This window comes from Onychostoma macrolepis, chromosome 03 (assembly GCF_012432095.1).
Source record: "Onychostoma macrolepis isolate SWU-2019 chromosome 03, ASM1243209v1, whole genome shotgun sequence".
NCBI lineage: Eukaryota > Metazoa > Chordata > Actinopteri > Cypriniformes > Cyprinidae > Onychostoma > Onychostoma macrolepis.
The window spans coordinates 43,665,857-43,686,836 of NC_081157.1; the positions used below are offsets into that span (position 1 = coordinate 43,665,857).

Sequence of the window (20,980 nt, forward strand, 5' to 3'; positions counted from 1 at the left end):
ACCTCTGATGAAAACACACTTGAAATTTGCAAAAAAGCACCTAAAGGACCCTCAGACTCTGAGAAACAAGATTCTGGTCTGATCAACCTCAGTTTCAAGCAGTTTCATGTATGAAGGATAGCTGGGTAGAGTACCCAAAAACTGTACTCAAGTAAAAGTAAAAGTAATAGTCTGAATAGTTACTTGAGTAAGAGTAAAAAAGTATCGGATAAAAAAAAACTACTCAAGTAGTTAGTTTTTGGGTACTCTACCCAGCTATCCTTCATACATGAAACTGCTTGAAACTGAGGTTGATTAGACCAGAATCTTGTTTCTCAGAGTCTGAGGGTCCTTTAGGTGCTTTTTTGCAAATTTCAAGTGTGTTTTCATCAGAGGTGGGTAGAGTACCCAAAAACTTTACTCAAGTAAAAGTAAAAGTAATAGTCTGAATAGTTACTTGAGTAAGAGTAAAAAAGTATTGCATAAAAAAAACTACTCAAGTAGTTAGTTACTTTAGATCATATACTGAATATAGTCTATTTTTATTTAGATATATAGATATTTAGATACATTTTTAATACATATACATATACACACACACTGCCGTTCAAAATACTTTTAATGGGTTTTTTTAATGTAATTTATTTCAGTGATGCAAATCAGAATTTTTATCATCCTGATTTATTATCAATGTTGTTCTTTTTTAGCTTTCTATTCATAAAAGAATCATAAACAAAATATCACAGGTTCCAAAAAATATTAATTTAAGCAGCAAAACTGTTCCCTGTTGAAAAAACCAGCATATGCTGGTAAGGTAGCATGGGATGCTGGTTTGAGCTGATTTAAACTGGTCCTTTGCTGGTTTAAGCTCGACCAGCTCAAGACCAGGGGTCCGTTCTTCGTACCTCGCTTAATACATCTGAGATGATTTGAAAGATTCCAGATCTTCTAATCCTGATAACTGATCTCTGGCTAATTTGGTTCTTCAAATGAATTTGCGTATTAGATTAAAATATCTGGATTAAGCTGTCTAAGATTACTTCGCGTTCTCGTGTTCCTCGAAAAGGGCATATGTATCAATACTCGAAACCACGATCAGCAATGCAGTGATTGGCTGGCGGCAAGACAGCAACGTAATGACATCATATAATTAAAAAAGACCCCTGAGGAAAAACTTGACAAACTTCTGGACTTTTATAAGGAAACAGCTAAGCAAACAAAACTGCATAAATGTTATAACAGATCATTGAAATGTGCACTGTTTTTATTTTATTTTTTACATGATTCCCAATTATTTATATTCACCATTTCTAGTGTATGTACAGGCTTTACAATTTTATTTCAATGTTGCAATTAGCAATTCATTTAATTGTATCTTTGAAACAGATGTGTTATGTGACAGCATTAATTAAAGTTTCTTAAGGGTCAAGACCAAGTTATCTGGATCTCCTGTGCTCCATCAAGCCACTCAATAGCTGTCACCACTCAAATTAATCCATGACTCAGATTAACTGTATAGCATGTGTGTAAGACTCAAATACAATTATGAAGTAATTATTTTATCATGAATAAATATTTCAATGAGTTAAACTGGCTGTGTCTATAGTATTATAGACTACACAACATTATATTATTTTTCAATTAATTTTTAAATCATTATTATTTTAGGGTATTTTAGGGTACTCTTATAATAAATTATCGGTGGCTGGGATATATATTTTAAGTATCAATTCATCTTAAAAATATGCAATCTAATCCTATTTACATTAAATAAGCCTGCTCCCGAGCAGGTTTAAGCTTATGGACCTGTTGCTATGACAGCAACTCCGGGATGAGCTTCGAAGAACCAAACAACCCAAGATCAAGCGAAATCGTCAACAATCAAATCCAGCTAACTGAGTTAGCAACGTACGAAGAACAGGCCCCAGCACATGACCAGCATAAACCAGCATCCCAGCTTCAAAACATAGATACCTAAGCAACCTACGCTGTTTTTGCTTTTTTTAACAACACTGGTAATAAATCAATATATTTGAATGATTTCTGAAGGATCATGTGACTCTGAAAACTGGAGTAACAGCTGATAAAAATAAAGATTTGCATCACTGAGTTAAATTAAATTATATTTTAAAGTTGAATTATGTATTATAAATGTGTATATAACCTCTGACACGGAGAAGAGTGAAAACTCCTCACATGATCGCTACAGAACATCTGAACATAACGAAACAAATGCACATTGACGGATCTTCTTCCGTCTGTTCTGCAAAATGTAAACAAATAGTAGCCTGTATTTCGGCAAGCATAAATACTGTGAAAATATCAATATTAATTGTGTCTAGGCAAGGCATTCCTCCTGGAACTAACGCGGGTTTGGCGGGTGTTCATTTCATACTCTGTGACAGCTTATTTAATGAATCAATTATACATTGTATTTAATGTGTAAGGTACATGTACAACAAACTGGTAATGTCACAGTGGTATCGTGTATTGTAATCGAATCTATACCTGTGGAAGGCGGTGTTCATCTAATAAAGATCTTCATAGCTAGCAGCCTTTGCAGATCTGCTTTCAACTGACTGTAGATCCAAAGCCACGTCTTCAACGCTCTTGATGAACCGCTTCAGACGACTCAGCGCGTGCAGCAGGGAACTGAACGAATCATTCAAACTGATTCACGAACCGATTCACTGGTCTGCCAACTGGTTTGATCAAGCCTTCGAACAGAATTGACTCAAAAGAATGAATCATTCGCGAACGGGCATCGCTCATTACCCAGAAAAAGGTAGACGGCGCGTTTGGAATACATTTAAGGATTTTTAAGTTGTATTGCATTAAGATAAAGCAACGAGAGGAGCGTCGCCCACAGTAACGAAGTAAAAGTATTTAGTAAAAGTAAAAATATTAGTTACCCAAAAAATGTACTCAAGTAAATGTAACGAAGTAAATGTAACTCGTTATCTGGTTTTCATGTGTCTTCACTGAGGAGAGGATTGCGTCTGGCCACACCACCATAAAGCCCAGATCGGTGGAGTGTTGCGGTAATGTTTAGGTTTCTCCCATCTCCACATATGATCATGGAGCTCAACCAGAGTGACCATCAGGCTCTTGGTCACCAGTCGAGACAAGGCCCTTCTCCATCAATTGCACAGTTTGGCCAGCAGGCCAGCTCTAGGAAGAGTCCTGGGCTGCATTTCCCAAAAGCATGGTGAGCACAGGTACATCGTAGACCAATTGCCACCAATGGATCTACGATCAACTTAGGCTTACGATGCTTTTGGGAAACGCAGCCCTGGTTGTTCCAAACTTCTTCCATGGTAAAAGAGACTACATGCTTCTGTGAACCTTCAATACAGCAGATTTTTTTTTCTGAACTCTTCCTCAGATCAGTGTCTTGACACAATCCTGTTTCTGAGCTCTACAGGCAGTCCTTTTGACCTCAGGACTCAGACCTTTTGTTGAGATGTTGTGTGCCTTTCCAAATCATACTCATTCAACTGAATCTGCCACTTGGAGTGGTTAACTCCACTCGAAGTGTAACATCTAAGCAATATGAATGCTCCTGATGAGCTGAATTTCACGTGTCCCAGAAAGTGTACAAATACTTATGCAATGTAATTGTTTCAGTTTTTTGAAGAGCTTGATTAGCTGGTTCAGGTTTTTGATTCGGAGCTGAACTCTGCTGGACAGAGGGTCATTTTATATATATCAATGTTCGTAAATCTAATCCATTATTGTTCAGTCCTGAGAACAACACTGTGCCTCAAGCATCTTTTCATTTTTAAAGTGTGCATGTAAAACTACAACTCCCAGCATGCACCAGCCACCTATATGTACACAGGTATGTTCGCTTGCAATTGGTGGGTTGCTAGATATCAATGTTTATAAATACGCTAAATCTAAATCTAACACTCCAAGAGCTGTCACTGTAAAATGAAACAAACCTGGCATCTTTGAGATAAAATTCTACATTAAAGGGATAATTCTCTGAAGAACTTCTAAAGGCTCTCAGTTTGGTTATCTCAACTATCAAGGAATGTTTTGAGGCACTATATCAACGTTTTTGAGTAAATATGTGACCCTGGAGCACAAAACAAGTCATAAGAGGCAGACAAAGTACACAACTCCATTACTTGAGTGAAAGTACAGATCCTGCTGTTCAAATATTACTCCATTACATGTGAAAGTTGTAAAGACAGATTTGTACTTAAGTAAAAGTACAGAAGTACTTGCTTTTAAAAGTACTTAAGTACCAAAAGTAAATTTCCTTTTTTATGTCAATGCACTGTTTTATTATTGTTGTATGTAATACTCGCAATACCTCTGAAGCAACTTACAATACATTACACTGAATACACTGACTAGCGTGTAGCATCTTTGGAATAAAGAGCTTTTAGAATGTTAAAAACCTATGGGGGAAAATATATATATTTAACACCCCAACCCACCCCCACAAAAGCAGGATGGTAGTGATTTCTGACAGAGTGTGCACACATCTATGTGTAGCCATTCATCCACATTTGAACAGAGTGGACAGTGAAATCCTGAAAATACAGAGGGATAAGGAAGAAAAAAAAAAATCAAACCTGCTTTAAAACCCAGCAACACAACTGTAGCTGTATAACTTTACAACAGCAACACTGCTTTAACAAAAAAGAGCAAAACAGCAAGACGTATTTGACATCAAAACAAAAATGTAAAAAATGCTGTCTAATCTCTCTCGCGGTACTTTGATGTCACACACAGAACGGTCTGCAGTGCTGCTTCAAGTCCAACACCTGTTGTGTTTTATTAGGAGACGCACAACAGTTCTTCTGTGGCTTTATAGGTAATATTTTCACTAACACAATTTAGCAAAATCAGACAATATTCTGTCTAATATATACCACATTATTAACTTCTTCTTATTAAATTGTTGTAAATAAATATCACATCTGCAACTGGTCAGTGTTAAAAAAATGCTGGGAATTCACTTCATGCAGCCCTACAAGAGTGATTACTAATAAACTGTCTGAAAAATAGAAAGTCATGTTTTAGCGAAGCCACTGAACCCACTGAAGCTGTTACATTGTAACGACGTTCTACTTCGAAGACCTTGATAGAAATGTAGTGGAGTGTAAAGCACAATATTTGTCTTTCAAATGTAGTGAAGTTAAAGTCATAAGTTTCCAGAAAAAAGTACAGATACTCAAAAAGTGTACTTAAGTACAATACTCAAGTAAATGTACTTAGTTACTGTCCGCCTATTTGTATAGCCAAAAATACACGGGTCAAAATGATCGAATTTTCTTTTATGCCAAAAATCATTAGGATATTAAGTAAAGATCGTGTTCGATGAATATATTTTGTAAATTTCCAACCATAAATATATCAAAACTTAATTTTTGCTTAGTAATATGCATTGCTAAGAACTTCGTTTGGACAACTTTAAAGGCGATTTTAATTTTTTTGCACCTTCAGATTTCAGATTTTCAAATAGTTGTATATCTCAGCCAAATATTGTCCTTTCATAACAAACCATACATCAATGGAAATCTCAATTACAAAAAATTGACCCTTATGATTGGTTTTGTGGCCACATATATGAGGCATTTCCAATTGTTCTGAGGAACCACATTGTGCCTCAACCAATTTTATTTTATTCCATTTTCACAGTGCGCTCCTAAAACTACAACTCCCAGCATGCACCACTCGTGTGCGTTCACAGGCACGTTCGGTCGGAATTGGCGGGTTGCTGCTGGAGCGTTCGTCTAGCGTTACCTTTTGTCTGGCCATCTGAAGAACCTCGGTTAAACAATTGCAAACTCATTCTCCAATCGACAGATTTCAACTGTTTGTCGACGCTAAAAGCCTGTGTCCCTGCACTGAACCACCTAATTCGGTGATATTTCGTCTTTAATTCAGAAATTCACAGGTAAGTGGCGCTGCGTGCAGACTGTGAAAACAACTGTAGGATTGACTGTGTATTAGGGAATGTGATTTCTCATTTATATGCATAAATATGTACAAACACTTAACAGGCGGATGTGTTGAGTGCTTTAAGCGACACTCTGCTTTATAATAATATTATATAAATATAGTTATATTTGAGAAATTGTTGGTAGTTTTCAGATCGGATCCAGGTCAACATGGAGAAGTGGCGACCATGCTTCTGCAACATTAGCCAGCAGGCTAGTCGGTGTCTCGTATTTAACGGCCATTTTAGGTTTGTAAAGTTAAAACTAACGTGCATGGGAACGTTTTAATGCGTGTATTTATCAGACAGCATAAATTTAGTTGATGTCTTTGTACCTTTTGGACCCACAATTGTGCGCGCAAAGGGACAGTCCAGCCCACCATCTCCGCGCGAGGCAGAAACGCCTTTCTCGTGCACGCGAGGCGTTCAGTATGGGGCTCGGGAAAACCATTTCACAGAGATTTGCACGGTGTTTACAGTTGCATTGTCTCCTTAATATGTAATACTTGTCCTCACTGGCTCGTGTTTAGTGCTGCAGTGTCGAATATTCTGGCAAAGCGTCAGCGCGTGCACGCCACCGGAAGAGGTTCAATCAAATACTTCAGTGCGCGCGAGTCGTGATGGTCCAAACATACAGTTTATCAGAAGAAATAAAACAATCCTGTACATAATCTTTTTTCTTTAAGCAGTGAAATTAGCTCAATTGTTAAGAATACATATGTCAATGAGATTTAACTAATTAAGACTTTATTACTCTTGGCTTGGAACTTAATTTGTTAGGTTTTGTTCTGATTTTATGCCCTTTTTTGGTGACAGATCTCAGTACTCCAGCATGCACTCTTAAAAATAAAGGTGCTTCACGATGCCATAGAAGAACCTTTCTGTCTAACGTTAAATGGTTCCATAAAGAACCTTTAACATCTGAAGAATCTTTCTGTTTCACAAAAGGTTCTTTGTGCCGAAAGAAGGTTCTTCAGATTATAAAAAGGTAAGAAAGAGATGGTTCTTTGTGGAACTAAAAATGGTTCTTCTATGGCAGGGTTCCTCAAATCTTGCCCTGGAGGGCCAATGCGCTGCAGAGTTTGGCTCCAACCCTGATCAAACTCCCCTATCTGTGATTTTCTTCGTTGATTGGCATGCTCAGGTGTGTTTGATTAGGGTTAGAGCTAAACTCTGCAGGAAAGTGGATCTCGTGGGCCAGATTTGAGGATCCTTGTTCTATGGCATCGCTGTGAAGAATCTTTTGAAACACCTTGATTTTTAAGAGTGTGGTGAGTGTTTGCTAATAGCCCCATAAGAGCAAAACACTTGTGTGTGTGTGTGTTGTTTTTCTGTTAAAGCATCTACTAAACAAAACAAAAATTGAGGGAAAAGCAATTTAATAACAATAAAACCTGTTTTTTGGCCTTTGACACAAGAAATTGTCCAAACTTAAGTTTCAAGCCAGGGATTTGTGTTGCTTTTTTGATTTCGGTTTACACGATCGTCCTGCTGTGTGGATTTTTTTTTTTTCTGAATGATTTTTTTCATGCCAGTTTTCATGTATATTTTTCAGTTAACATTGAATTTGCAAAAGTGACTTAGTATACATAGAAAATATATTAAATGTCAATAGTCTATTATTAAATGTTTCAAATTGCTTAAAATAAAAATAAAATGTCAAAATATAGTATTCATGTATGTACATTTATGTAATGAAACAACATACTTTGACCTGTACTTATTAAAATATATAAAAGAAATATCAATCACACTACACTTTAATTATTATAATTTTTTAATTATGAAAAATGTCTTGCTGACAAATCGGTAAAACATAGTGGTTTAAAGGAAAGTGGCAAAGATATTTTGGGAGGCTGCACTGTGATTATTAAATAGTGTCATATAATGATTCCTGCTCTAAATATGCCTGATAGGATTTTTGATATATAAACTATTGTTACACTGAGTTATCTTTTAGTAAATCATGCTAAAATTGAGAGACAATAAAAATAAATAGAAAACAAGACATTCTATTGACAGAAAAAACAATTACAGCGGTGTTAAACTTTTATTGTTTTGATGCTTAAAAACGCCTTTTTGTCTTTGACCCACATGCTGTTTTAAAGTGCCCCTATTATGGATTTTTGAAAATTCTTTCATGCAGTGTGTAACACAGCTCTACGTGAATGAAAACATCCTGCGAAGTTTTAAATTTGAAAGTGCACAGTGTATAAAGTTATTGTCTCTCAAAAGAAAGAGTCGACTCTGAATCATTGAAACGAGTCGTTTTTAAAACGAATCCCAAGCCGTTTCATCTGGACGTCAACATGAAACATTAGCATATTGCCCCCTTGACTTGTTGGTCTTTTCGCGTTGGTCTGAATGAAAATGCAAATTCAGTCATTGCCACTAGGTGCCACTTTTGGAGCTAAAAATAGCAGTTTCCCTGGTAACGCTGTACACAAAGCAGCACAAAGGCTGAAATGGAAGTGAGACCAATCACCGCAGATTAGCGTCACGCAAAGGAGGGGTTTGGAAAAATGAATCGTTAAACGAACCGTTTGGGAGTCGTTGAGCAAATAAGGTAAAAAATAAATGAAGAAAATGAAAGTGTTTTTTGGCCTTGCATGCTGTTGGGGACTCCCAAAACCAAAATATGAACCTTTCATTATCCGTAATAGGGGCACTTTAATAAAATCATTTGATGGTATCAGTGACCATTGAGGATAATGGAAATGACAAAAAAAATATATATATATATATAAATATTTATTAGAATCGGTGAGAAATGTTTAAATATTCATGAAAATAACATCTCAAAGCACAAAAAAAACTCAATTGTCAAAAAAAATTGCGTTTTCGTGAGATTCACCATCTTTTTTTTGCACTGTAAAGCAATTGAGGGAGCCGCGCGCATCACGAAACGCTGTATTTGTTAGAGCCACTGAACTGTTATGCACAGTGCTGTGTAATTGTGTTTCCTGCCATGTGTTGTTTTTTCCCTGATATCACCTGACCCCCCCAATCCCCTCTAATCCACACTTTCGCTTTGTTCAGCACGGTTGACGTTGACAAGGAACCGGAAGGTTCCGCAGAGTCTCCGCCCCTTCGACGAGCATGAGCGAACCAACAGACACAGCTGCCAGTGATGCTCCCAGCGTCACCGCAGGTGTCTCAACTTTCTCCTTCACTGCTGTTTTTCTTGCAAATGTGTGTGGGGGAGGGTTCTTCCTAGATCACCTTAACGTTTCTGTCTGATGAACAAGCCTTGATGTTACTTCTGTTAAATCACGGGATGCTGTCTGTTTTCATGACTGTTGTTTCATCTGCCATGTGATCCATTATCTGTCAGTGAATAATAGAGCTGCTGCTTCTGGTGATTTATAAGGTCAAAGATTTGGTTCTGGTCTGGTGCACAAAAAGGACAGAATGAGGGTCTCAAAGTTACGAAATTTGGGCAACAGGTCTCATTTGTTTGTGACCTTTTTAAAATCAGGATAGTTACCAGTTGCATTCTAAGTGGCAAGTTGTGTTTTTTAACATTAGTTAATGCACTGTGAACTAACTAACTGAACTAACATTAACAATGGTCAATACATGCAGTGAAAATAGGCCTATTGCTTTTTGTCAGTTCATAGTTAATGCATTAACTAATGTTCACAAACGAGACATAATTGTATTTTTTTCCTGAACTGATGTGTAGGCTATATTACCCTCTCTTGTGGTCGATTAGTAATTAAGCATTTGTTCTCCATGCTAGCTGTGATATTTTCAGTCATGAAACGGATGTTAATATTTAGGGAGTTGAGTTGCCTCGTACCACTATAATGCCAAAAGTAGTGCTGAAATCGTTTAATGATCACAGATGAGATTTGCATAAAATTACTGAACTTTTTTCTTTCACACAGTATACACTACCAAGGCTTGAAATTGCGACAATTTTGGTCGCATATGCTCCCATAATTTAATCTGTGCGATCTCAAAATATATTTGGGCGCATTTGTGCGAGTGCATATAATTGTAGTGCAACCTGTTTTCATTTCTCTAAAAATGTTCACAATTATGTGCCTTCTGTGTGCTGATACGGTGACCGGTCTGCCGTTCTATCAAACGTCACATAACTTCATCTTTACGTTCTTAAATTTAATGCAGATTTTAGATTGGTTAATATTAGCTGTCAATCACTCAGGTGACAGGGAGCTAACTACCGCGGGAAATGCAAAGGGCTGAAGAAGAGAGAAAATGAAAGGAAAACTGACAGATTTCTTTTGTAAACCACCTAAAGTTACAAATAATGGTGCTGGTGCTGGCGATCATGTGGTGAATGTTGACCCACCAGCCGAAAAGAAGGCGTACAGTTTTCGGAGAGAACAGTTGAAAGACTTCGAGTGGCTCCGCTATGAAAATGCACTGTGCTCTATGCACTGCATTCACTTTAAAACCTGTGGGACGGAGTTTGCAGGTAACACTAACAGCATTCGCCACTTAATCTACACATATTTTAAGCTCGAGAGCTTGGTTAAATACAGAGAAATGCAGGGATAAGTGTGTGGCAAAATGTTCAGGATCATCAGGTTCAATCGTTAAGGCCTTTAATTGTTGGGATGCTCACCTAAGGGGCTGCCTTAATATCGTAATTGTTTTAACGATGTGTGATTTGACATTATCGAGTATATTGCAAAAACCAAACCTACAGAGAGTGCACGCATACATGATGTGATGAAGTCTAGTAGGTTAGACTAGTGCGCGTGCGCAGTGCATTTTCACTGCATGATTCACTCTATTAAAATGCATAACAAAATTCAAGATATGGGGGCTTTATATCATTTCATAGTTAATATCACACGAACAGTGCCGTTTTTTCCTCTAAAAATCAGCATGATTACAAATGTGATATTGATTTTATACAACGGTTCAATAAACAAGAAGTGAATATTAAGAGACTTACGTTGTAGACACCATATTTCCTGTTTTGGCTCCATTTTGACAACAAAAATAATTCCAAACAAAGCCACAGCACTGTTTCGAATCTCTGAGCAACATGACTGTGTATCGTTCCTGAATGAATCAACCGTTTAAATGATTCGGTTCAATCGCTGTGACTCACTTATTAACAGTGACTTGATGCCACCTACTGGCGATTGTAATTTCACATATAAAGTATCTTTTTAAAAAAAAAATTTTTTTATCTAATTTTAAATATCAGTATTCAACGTTTTATGTTTAAAGTGTTAAAACATTATATATGCATGTGTAACTGCAGGTTAAATGCATTCATGTCCTGCATTAAGCAGGGTGTAAGTGCATCTAAATGCCACTTCAGAAATTCAAATTTCAAATTCAAAGATGAATTTTGTTGATACTGATTTCATTTGTTTGATAACAGCCCAAATGTCTTATTATTCTAATTGACTGATTAAATGTAAGAATTTGACTCAAATGATGATGCACACTTTTAGAAAAAATGGCTTAATTGTGAAAATGACCATAAAAGGTCAAAATCAATTTAAAACTTATTGGAAAAGATTAATTTCTATCACTGCTGTGAACAGATCACCACACAGAATATGAAGAATATCAAAATCGGCTATACTACCAGCACAAGCAAAATATCGTCTAATTCTCGTTATCGATAAAATCCTAGGAAATATCGAGATATAATTTTTGGTTAATATTGCACACCTCTAGCTGCCAGCTGTTCTGCGCAACTGGCAGAGCTGAATGTAAAATTTAACACGGCATACACCATCCTAACCCTCGCTAAAGAACAGCTCTCTCTCTGTGTTTAACCAAACTCAGATTAACTTCGGTGGTTTATAAAATAAATCTGTCAGTGTTTCTTTTCATGTTCTCTCTTCTTCAGCCCTTTGCATTTCCCGCGGTAGTTATAGCTCCCTGTCACCTGACAGCGGAAAGCAGTGACTGGGTGATTGACAGCTAATATATTAACCAATCTAAGTTAAGAATGTAAAGATGAAATCTGTTAATATATGATTTGTAGTTATGGTGCTCATTAATTTTTGGTGGGTGCTCCTAAATTTTTGCTGGTGCTCCTAACTTTTTAAAGTTGGGAGCACCAGTGCTACCAAGTAAAAAAGTTAATTTTGAGCCCTGACTACCATTCTAGAGTTTGGGGTTTGAAGAAATTCATATTTTTATTTAGAAAGGATGCATTAAATTAATCGGACGTGACGGTAAAGACTTTTGTAATGTTGAAGATTTCGATTTCAAATAATTTTTTTAAAACTTCAACAAAAAATCCTGAAAAGAAAGCATCACAGTAGTTTCCACAGCAATTTGAAGCAGCAGACCTGATTTTAACATTAATAATTCAGAAATTATTCTTGAGCATTATATCAGAATGATTTCTGAAGGATCATGTGACTGGAAATTCAGCTTTACCATCACTACATTTTAAAATGTATACAAAACAGGAAACATTTATTTTAAATTGTAATATTTCACAATATTACTGTTTTTACTCTATTTTGATCAAATAAATGTAGCCTTGGTGAGAATAAGAGACTTGTTTTGGTAGTGTATACTTGATTGACAAGCCTGTCTCAGCAGATTAATCAATATTGATTGGTTGATGCCAGTATCTCCTGATTGATTGGTCTGTTGAGAAGTTATATATTAAGCATCAAGTGGTTATGGGTCTTGTTCAAACTGGTATTTGATCTGCTTGGAATATGATACTAACACTGGGATTGTGCTGATTCTTAAGAAGCGATTGTTTGAACAGCGTAAGGTATGTCTGTTACATGGACATGGTTATATAATTTGGATGCTTGCACTTGTAGATTGGTTGATAGTTCACTCAAAAATACAATTTCTACTTCACTGGCTCGCCTTCATGTCATTTCATTCCAGTGTGACTTGTTGCTTCTGTGGAGCACAAAAGAAGATATTGGGGTGCAGTGTTATTTTGGACCCCATTGACTTAAATTGAATGGGCAACAGTTGGCAAACATTTTAAACATTCTTCAAGGTATCATTATCTTTTGTGAGGAAAGGAAGTCATGCAGGTTTGGAACAACATGAGTGTGAGTAAATGATGACAGAATTTTAATTTTGGGGTGAACTATCCCTTTAAGGAGAGTGAAACTGCAACCCTGAAATATTTTGATGTCTGTTCTGAATTTGTAGCTTCTGACCTTGTTCTCAAAAGCAAAAATTCCTCTCAAAGCGCTGTGGGTTTATCACAGCAGTCAAAATGTCTCGGATTCTGACTCACTGCTCTATACAGCAAAAAGATGTGTGAAGACTTGTCAACAGACTTTGTTGACCATGGCATACCTTTTTTTTTTTTTTTAAATAAACCCTGAATAATCACTCTTCCTCTTTGCGCATGACCCCCTGCTAGTGAATTGTTACTGTGTGTGTTTGTTCTACATAGTGTCCGCTTCATTTGTTGTAACTGTTTGAATACTGGAAGATGTGATTTTTCCATTGAAAAAACTGACCCTTTTCCTCTTTACTGCCCTCTTTCTCCACAGACAGCAAGCTGGCGGCCACAGCTGGGAAGAAGCAGACCAAGAAGAAGGTGGAGGAGGTGGTAGAAGAGGAAGAGGAAGAATATGTGGTGGAGAAGGTTCTGGACAGACGGGTGGTGAAGGGCAGAGTGGAGTTCCTTCTCAAGTGGAAGGGCTTCTCAGAGTAAGAAACTAATATCTGCAAGATTTCCACTGAAATGCATTCGTGTAAGGCAAGGAGCTTGATTCCTAAAAATACTTGTTGGTCATTTTATCGTGTTATAAAGAACTCTGGGAGAATAAAATGGTTTGCTAATAAATATATAGCCTTTGGTTTTGGTTGGTGGTCCAGCGCTTCTCCATTGAAAATGATGGTATTTAAATCTGTCAGATGATTGAGAATATATTCCCTTTTCCTTAGTGAAGACAACACATGGGAGCCAGAGGACAACCTGGACTGTCCTGATCTCATTGCAGAGTACATGCAAAAACACAAACCAAATGACAAGAAAGAGCCTAGTGGAAAGAGGAAAGGAGAATCTGACACAGATGGTGGAGAAGACAGCCGGCCCAAAAAGAGGAAAGATGAGGTTAGATGGGTATGATTTTGTAGACTTTAGGTATAAAAATTGGCATATGCGCAAGTTTTATAAAACATTACATGTGTTTTTCTTTTTTTCTTTTTTTTTTTCTTTTTAAACATTTCCTTTCTTTACATAAGACTGTGTACATACTTGTACTATATTTAAGCATTTGCCAGGCACTTTTATGTGTTTATTCAATTTTGTGCATTTTGAAATCCCAGGTTTTGCTTTGTATAAAAACTACCAGATCAACAAACTTTTAAATGTAACTTTTTTTAATTTTATTTTGCTTTCATCAATTATATGTGCTCCTTTTCAAATACCTTTTGTGAGACATGATGCATGAAGAAAAAAGATGAATACAGGGGTTCTGTGCCTTAAAATGATCTTGAAAAGTCTTAATTTTTAAGTTCAAAAATTAATCTCACTAAATATTGGTTGCATTTCAAAAAATGGATATGTTCCTTATTTTTGTTTTCCAATACAAATGTTTATGCTTTCTCAGACTGAGAAGAAACCTTTACTGCATGTGAATAATAAAATACCGACATTTTTTTGCAGCAAGACAAGCCGAGGGGCTTTGCACGGGGGTTAGAACCAGAACGTATCATTGGAGCCACAGATTCCAGCGGCGAGCTCATGTTTCTAATGAAATGGTATGTAAAGATTATGATTTAAAAGTGAAATGTGTGATTTCTGCATTACTAGCATCACAAAATAGAATTGTGAAAATAATGAACACTCCCCAGCTTTGGTCAAACAAACACATCAGATCACGAACTCCAGATACCAGTGTTGCTGATTTAGACTAGGCTGGATGTTCACACAAAAAAGCAGGGTTTTGTTGGCATTTCTAGCATAATTAACGTACGATTATGAACTGAGACACTCTTTATAAAAAAATTTTTAAGCTTTTCCTGAAGCACACTTCACCTTTAAAACATTGTTGTATTTGAGTTCTTGTGCACACATTCATACTCACGACTCCCTCAGATCTGGCAACCAGGGGTACGTTTTCCAAAAGCAACTATGGTCGCAAGTTCCGTCATTACCAGTAGAGTTCAATAGAACTTACCACCATAGTTAGCTAACGATGCTTTTGGGAAACACACCCCAGTTTATTTTTTTTCTTTCTTCAATCCAGAATATGAAACTTGCAGACTGTTTCTATTTGGCATGTTGAGCCAGCAGCCAGATGCCTCTGTTTTAGCCCCATTCTGTATATTGGGCTAAATTACATTATTTTAAGTGCTTGGAATAGTTAACCCAAAATTAAATTTACTGAAAGTTTGGCTCAGTCCATCCAAGCTGTAGAAAAATGTTTTATTGGAACAGATTTGGGGAAATTTAGCATTACAGTGAGGGGAAAAATGATTTGATCCCCTTCTGATTTTCTACGTTTACACACTGACAAAGAAATGATCAGTCTATAATTCTAATGGTAGGTTTATCTGAACAGTGAGAGACAGAATAACAAAAAAATCCAGAAAAACACATTTCAAAAAAGTTGATTTGCATTTTAATGAGTCAAAGAAGTATTTGATCCGCTATCAATCAGCAAGATTTCTGGCTGCCAGGTGTCTTTTATACAGGTAAGGAGCTGAGATTAGAGCACTCTCTTAACCCTGAAAGACCTAGAACATTTTTGGGGCACCTGACACGCCTGCACTTTTCTTTGTTTTTTAAGACCTATTCTAGTATCAGCATCAAGTGCCATATATCATTATAAACAGGAGAACATGAAGTTTCAGTCTAGCTCATTTAAATTCCCAATTTTCCTTTTGTTTTCTCTAAGAATTAATGAATTTCCAGAATTTTAAGAAAAACGCATGCAACAATTAGATGTTTTTTTACTGTGTACTCAAACAGAAACTCCTGAAGTTTGGATTTTTTTTCTTTAGAAAGTTGTATCTGGTTGTTTTACACTTCCAAATAAAATTTTGTCTACATATAACAATATTGTAATAAATGGCTATAATTTGCTTGGGGAATGTTATAAGCTATTTTCAGTGAAAAAAAAAAAACAGGTCTATATAGTTTACTAACAATATAGATGTGTCAAGTAAAGAAAATGGAATCGGTGTTAACAAAACACAGTAAAAAAGTGACTTTTTCAGATAAATATATTTTCAATCGGAGTATGTACAACAACAAACACAAACCGTGCAGCTAATAGTGAAAACAATTGCACAAATTCTTCTGCAACAAAAATACAAACAGTGCAAATGATTCATAAATTACACACAAAATTTGAGAAATATACAGAGAACAGAAATATACAGAGCAACAGAAAGAAATAGTGAAAATGATCTTTATAAACTGTATAATTATTGTTTACATAATATAAGTAATATAAATGGATCGATCTGCTGGCTGTATGTTACTCTGCGTTGGAATTGATTTTACCGGGACATCTAGCGACGTGAAGACATGATTCCAGTGCTTTATCCGATATGTACCGCTGTTTCATCCTTGTTTTTGGTTCGTTTCATGTCAAAGTACTCATTCATGTGTTGTTCTGTGGTTTTTCAGAGAGTTCTCTCATGCAAATGTGTTATTTTGTGTTTGTTTTCATGCACGCACGACAGGCTTTACGTTTGTTCAAATTTCCAATGAAACATCATAAATGGTGGTTCAAAAGACCAAAGCCTATGTTTATTGGTTGAATATGGGACAGTTTGAACCAATCTGGGCACGGGGTGGGAATAAGCGACAACAATCCAGTGTTTCCCATTCATTAACTAGACTGTGGTGGCCCAAATGGCAGATGTGGCAACAGGTTAATTTTAGGCCCTGCTTGCAAGTGTAGAAATTAGGACAAAAATATTGTCATTTCTCCACTTTAGAGTAAGGTAAAATAATACACAATTAATAAAACTGATTTTCATTTATTTTACAGTGCAATTGTTTTTCAATATATGGCTATTACTCTCACAGGAATAATAATATAAAATTATTATTGTTATTATATTCTAATTTGTTTGGCTTCCAAATTCACCGGTGTGAGTGTAATTTAGACTGAGACACTACATCACAACTAAAAAGAGGATTGAGTCCCCTTTAAAACTCAAGTACAAGTCATTTCACCAGCTTTTTTCTTCGTTTATTTTGCACATTGAACCATGCACATTGTTGGAGCTCTTAATTTTGAACTCTCAAAGTACACCAGATAGATGAATTTAACTTTAAAATGTACAAAAATTTCCGGAGAATCTCCACTTTACACTTTTTACAGCATTCAGATAGGATTATCGGTTCAAAAGTTATGAAACATTTAAGAACAATAGTTATTTTTAGCTGCGGGCGGCTGTCTTGGTCTTTGAGGGTTAAAGGGAGTGCTCCTAATCTCAGCTTGTTACCTGTATAGAAGACACCTGTCCACAGAAGCAATCAATCAATCAAATTCCAAACTCTCCACCATGGCCAACACCAAAGAGCTGTCCAAGGATGTCAGGGACAAGATTGTAGACCTACACATGGCTGGAATGAACTACAAGACCATCGCCAAGCAGCTGTGGGAAGGTGACAACAGATGGTGCGATTTATTCGCAAATGGAAGAAACACAAAATAACTGTCAATCTCCCTCGGACTGGGGCTCCAAGCAAGATCTCATCTCGTGGAGTTTCAATGATCATGAGAACGGTGAGGAATCAGCCCAGAACTACACGGGAGGATCTTGTCAATGATCTCAAGGCAGCTGTGACCATAGTCACCAAGAAAACAATTGGTAACACACTATGCCGTGAAGGACTGAAATCCTGCTGCGCCTGCAAGGTCCCCCTGCTCAAGAAAGCACATGTACAGCCTGTCTGAAGTTTGCCAATGGTTCAGAGGAGAACTGGGTGAAAGTGTTGTGGTCAGATGAGACCAAGCTCTTTGGCATCAACTCAACTCGCCGTGTTTGGAGGAGGAGGAATGCTGCCTATGACCCAAAGAACACCATCCCTACAGTCAAACATGGAGGTGGAAACATTATGCTTTGGGGGTGTTTTTCTGCTAAGGGGACAGGACAGCTGCACCGCATCAAGGGACGATGGACGGGGCCATGTACCGTCAGGGGCAGAGCATTAAAAATGGGTCGTGGATGGGTCTTCCAGCATGACAATGACCCAAAACACACGGTCAAGGCAACAAAGGAGTAGCTCAAACAGAAGCACATTAAGGTCCTGGAGTGGCCGCCAGTCTCCAGACCTTCATCCCATAGAAAATCTGTGGAGGGAGCTGAAGGTTTGAGATGCCAAACGTCAGCCTCGAAACCTTAATGACTTGGAGAGGATCTGCAAAGAGGAGTGGGACAAAATCCCTCCTGAGATGTGTGCAAACGTGGTGGCCAACTACAAGAAACGTCTGACCTCTGTGATTGCCAACAAAAGTTTTGCCACCAAGTACTTAGTTATGTTTTGCAAAGGGGTCAAATACTTATTTGACTCATTAAAATGCAAATCAATTTATAACTTTTTTAAAAATGTTTTTCTGGATTTTGTTGTTGTTCTGTCTCTCACTGTTCAGATAAACCTACCATTAAATTATAGACTGATCATTTCTTTGTCAGTGCGCAAACATACAAAATCAGCAGGGGATCAAATATTTTTTTCCCCCACTGTACATTACTTGCTGACCACTGGATCCTCTGCAGTGAATGGGTGCCGTCAGAATGATAGCCCGATAAACAGCCAATAAAAACATCCCAATTAACATCTTGTGAGGCAAAAGGCTGCTTGTTTTTAATAAATAAATCCATTATCCATTTAATGCATTTTTTTTTTTTTTTTTTTTTTGCTTTCTCCAGTGAAAGTCATCTTGTCTGAATCAGAAATATGCACTGGTCAAGCACTGTTTTTAAGCAAAAACAGTTCTATACAAATATGTCAATGGACTTTAATCTGAGAAGACAACATTGGATATGGACCTTTTCACTGGAGGAAACATTATTATGGATTTTGGACTGTGTAATAATTGTTTCAAGCCAGTATTTTAGCCAGAAGCAACAGTTTGTAAAAAAAAAAAGATACATTGCTGGATTTGTTTCTTACAAACACAAGCTTTTTACTTCACAAGACATTAATTGATAAACTGGAGACTGTTTCGTTTTTGAATGAATTTTAATTTTTGGGTTTTTAATCATTCTCCCCCTGCTTCTTCTCTACAGGAAAAACTCTGACGAGGCAGATCTCGTTCCAGCGAAAGAGGCCAATGTGAAGTGCCCACAGGTGGTCATCTCATTCTATGAAGAGCGACTAACATGGCACTCCTACCCTTCTGAGGAAGAAGAGAAGAAGGATGACAAGAACTAGGCCTGTGAGGGAGAACGAGAGAGGTGGCAGGTCGGGGCCGTGTTAGACTAGTTTGGGCGGGGTGGGGGGTATTCGGGATATGGGCAGTTCAAAGATGGGGAAACAAACACCTACAAGCTCTTTTACTCTCAATGCCATAAAACTTGGACTCAAGATATATTCAGAGCAAGATATGCAGACGTGGAGTCATCTTTAGTGGGCAGAAGTGAATGTTAGTCAGAATACTGACCACCGTAAGAAACATGGGATTACTGTATTTCCTCTGTGCTTCTCTTTCTGTTGGATTATGGGAAATGAGGTGTATATATGCTGCAGTAGTTGCTCAGTAGTTATTCCCGGCTGATAAAAAGGTGGTTAACGTCTGATGAGGTATGATATGCTAAATGCGGTGGATCCTATGTGCACATCCTCATACCTTCTATATTTTTCTGCTAAGAGATTTGAAGGACATTTTAGTCTAAATCCGAACGTTTCACTGTGTGATTCACCATCCTAAGTTAAAACACAGTAAGTACACAACAATTAAAACTGAGAAGAAAAACAAACAAATTCACAGTTTGAGTGCATTGATTTATCTGATATGTGTGCACACTGTTTTCTTTGAATCTGAGCATAGTTTGTTCAAAACGGTTTTGTGTGTGTAGTTACTGTGTTTTGTCTTTATAAGGCGGCATGGCCTAATTCCTTAAGCTGCCTTTTTCTTTTCCTCGTTTGTTTAGACTTCATCTTCAAGTCATTTTTTGTATAAATGCATTTGTCAAAACTGATGTCACCTTTATTAGTGAGCAAATTGCTGTGTATTGCAGTCTTGCTGTTTTAGCAGTATTTCTCAGTTTGTATTCACAATGTATACAGTATTGTCATCTTTTTCTGTTCATCATTTGAGGATATGTTGCGTATAGATATATTCACAAGGAGTTTTGTTTTGTTTGTTTTTTGATAACTATTTCTAGTCAGCTTAGTAAACTGCATTTCCCATAATCTCATATAAACTTTATTTTTATTTTTAATTATTAGCTGTCAGTGTGTTTAATCGGTTGCATTACTGTGTGAAGAGGAAATGTGCTCTTTGGAGTCCAGCTTTTCAGACTGATCTTTCAAGTTTTATAGGCTGATCAAGGTATGCCAGACCTGGCTCGTAAATACTTTAGAAAACATCGATGAAAAGTCTGACACTTTGCTGTTTTACCCTCTTTTTTGGCGGTGCTCAAGGAGTAGAATGTACTACACAGCTTCAAGGCATCTTTTTATCATAGACCTATGTAAATGTGTAGTGAAGGTGACAAAACTTGCTAACATTATCATGCTACAGATCAGGTCTTTTAGTATCACCTTTGCACCAGCATAAACATGTTAGTATTGACAATATGCTAGAGTTTTAAAATGTTATCAATATCTACAAAAAGTTTTTAAAATAGTGCTTGGATCACTGGAAACTGTTTTTTGCAAAATATGGTATTGATAGTGGCATAAACTTCTGTGTACCGGAGAAGTCTGAAGTACTTTTAGTTGTACACAATAAGTAATGTGACTGCATTATATTCCTTTCTGATTGTCTTTGTTTTCTCTTTTTAAGTGTACTGTTAAAAGCATGTTACTTTCTCATTTTCACATTTTCAAGGGGAAATGTTTATTTGTTCATTAAAATAAACCTTTTTTATTAATTCTGTTTTATCATTAAGGTTATTTTATTAGAAATTTAGTTTTTC

General features: G+C 36.8%; 1 protein-coding gene and 1 long non-coding RNA gene across 6 annotated transcripts in view; one reads left to right on the forward strand and one right to left on the reverse strand.

The window, feature by feature from the left end:
* Nucleotides 1-2,601, reverse strand: part of LOC131536050 (uncharacterized) — a 195,056-nt gene extending 192,455 nt beyond the window's left edge. For all 3 annotated transcript variants that reach the window (XR_009269819.1, XR_009269821.1, XR_009269820.1), the window contains exon 1: nucleotides 2,488-2,601. This is a non-coding gene — a long non-coding RNA (uncharacterized LOC131536050). The remainder of the gene's footprint in view (nucleotides 1-2,487) is intronic.
* Nucleotides 2,602-5,662: 3,061 nt separating this feature from the next.
* cbx1a (chromobox homolog 1a (HP1 beta homolog Drosophila)) lies at nucleotides 5,663-20,935 on the forward strand. 3 transcript variants are annotated; one of them, XM_058769380.1, is made up of 6 exons: nucleotides 5,663-5,893; nucleotides 8,975-9,086; nucleotides 13,417-13,576; nucleotides 13,814-13,982; nucleotides 14,538-14,632; nucleotides 19,127-20,935. In XM_058769380.1, exons 2-6 carry the CDS (start codon nucleotides 9,035-9,037, stop codon nucleotides 19,269-19,271), a joined length of 621 nt encoding a protein of 206 aa, XP_058625363.1. In that variant the 5' UTR covers nucleotides 5,663-5,893; nucleotides 8,975-9,034; the 3' UTR covers nucleotides 19,272-20,935. The 3 variants fall into 3 exon arrangements, with proteins under 3 accessions (XP_058625363.1, XP_058625364.1, XP_058625365.1); XM_058769381.1 differs by lacking the exon at nucleotides 5,663-5,893 and adding an exon at nucleotides 6,032-6,184; XM_058769382.1 differs by lacking the exon at nucleotides 5,663-5,893 and adding an exon at nucleotides 7,160-7,206.
* Nucleotides 20,936-20,980: the final 45 nt, after the last annotated feature.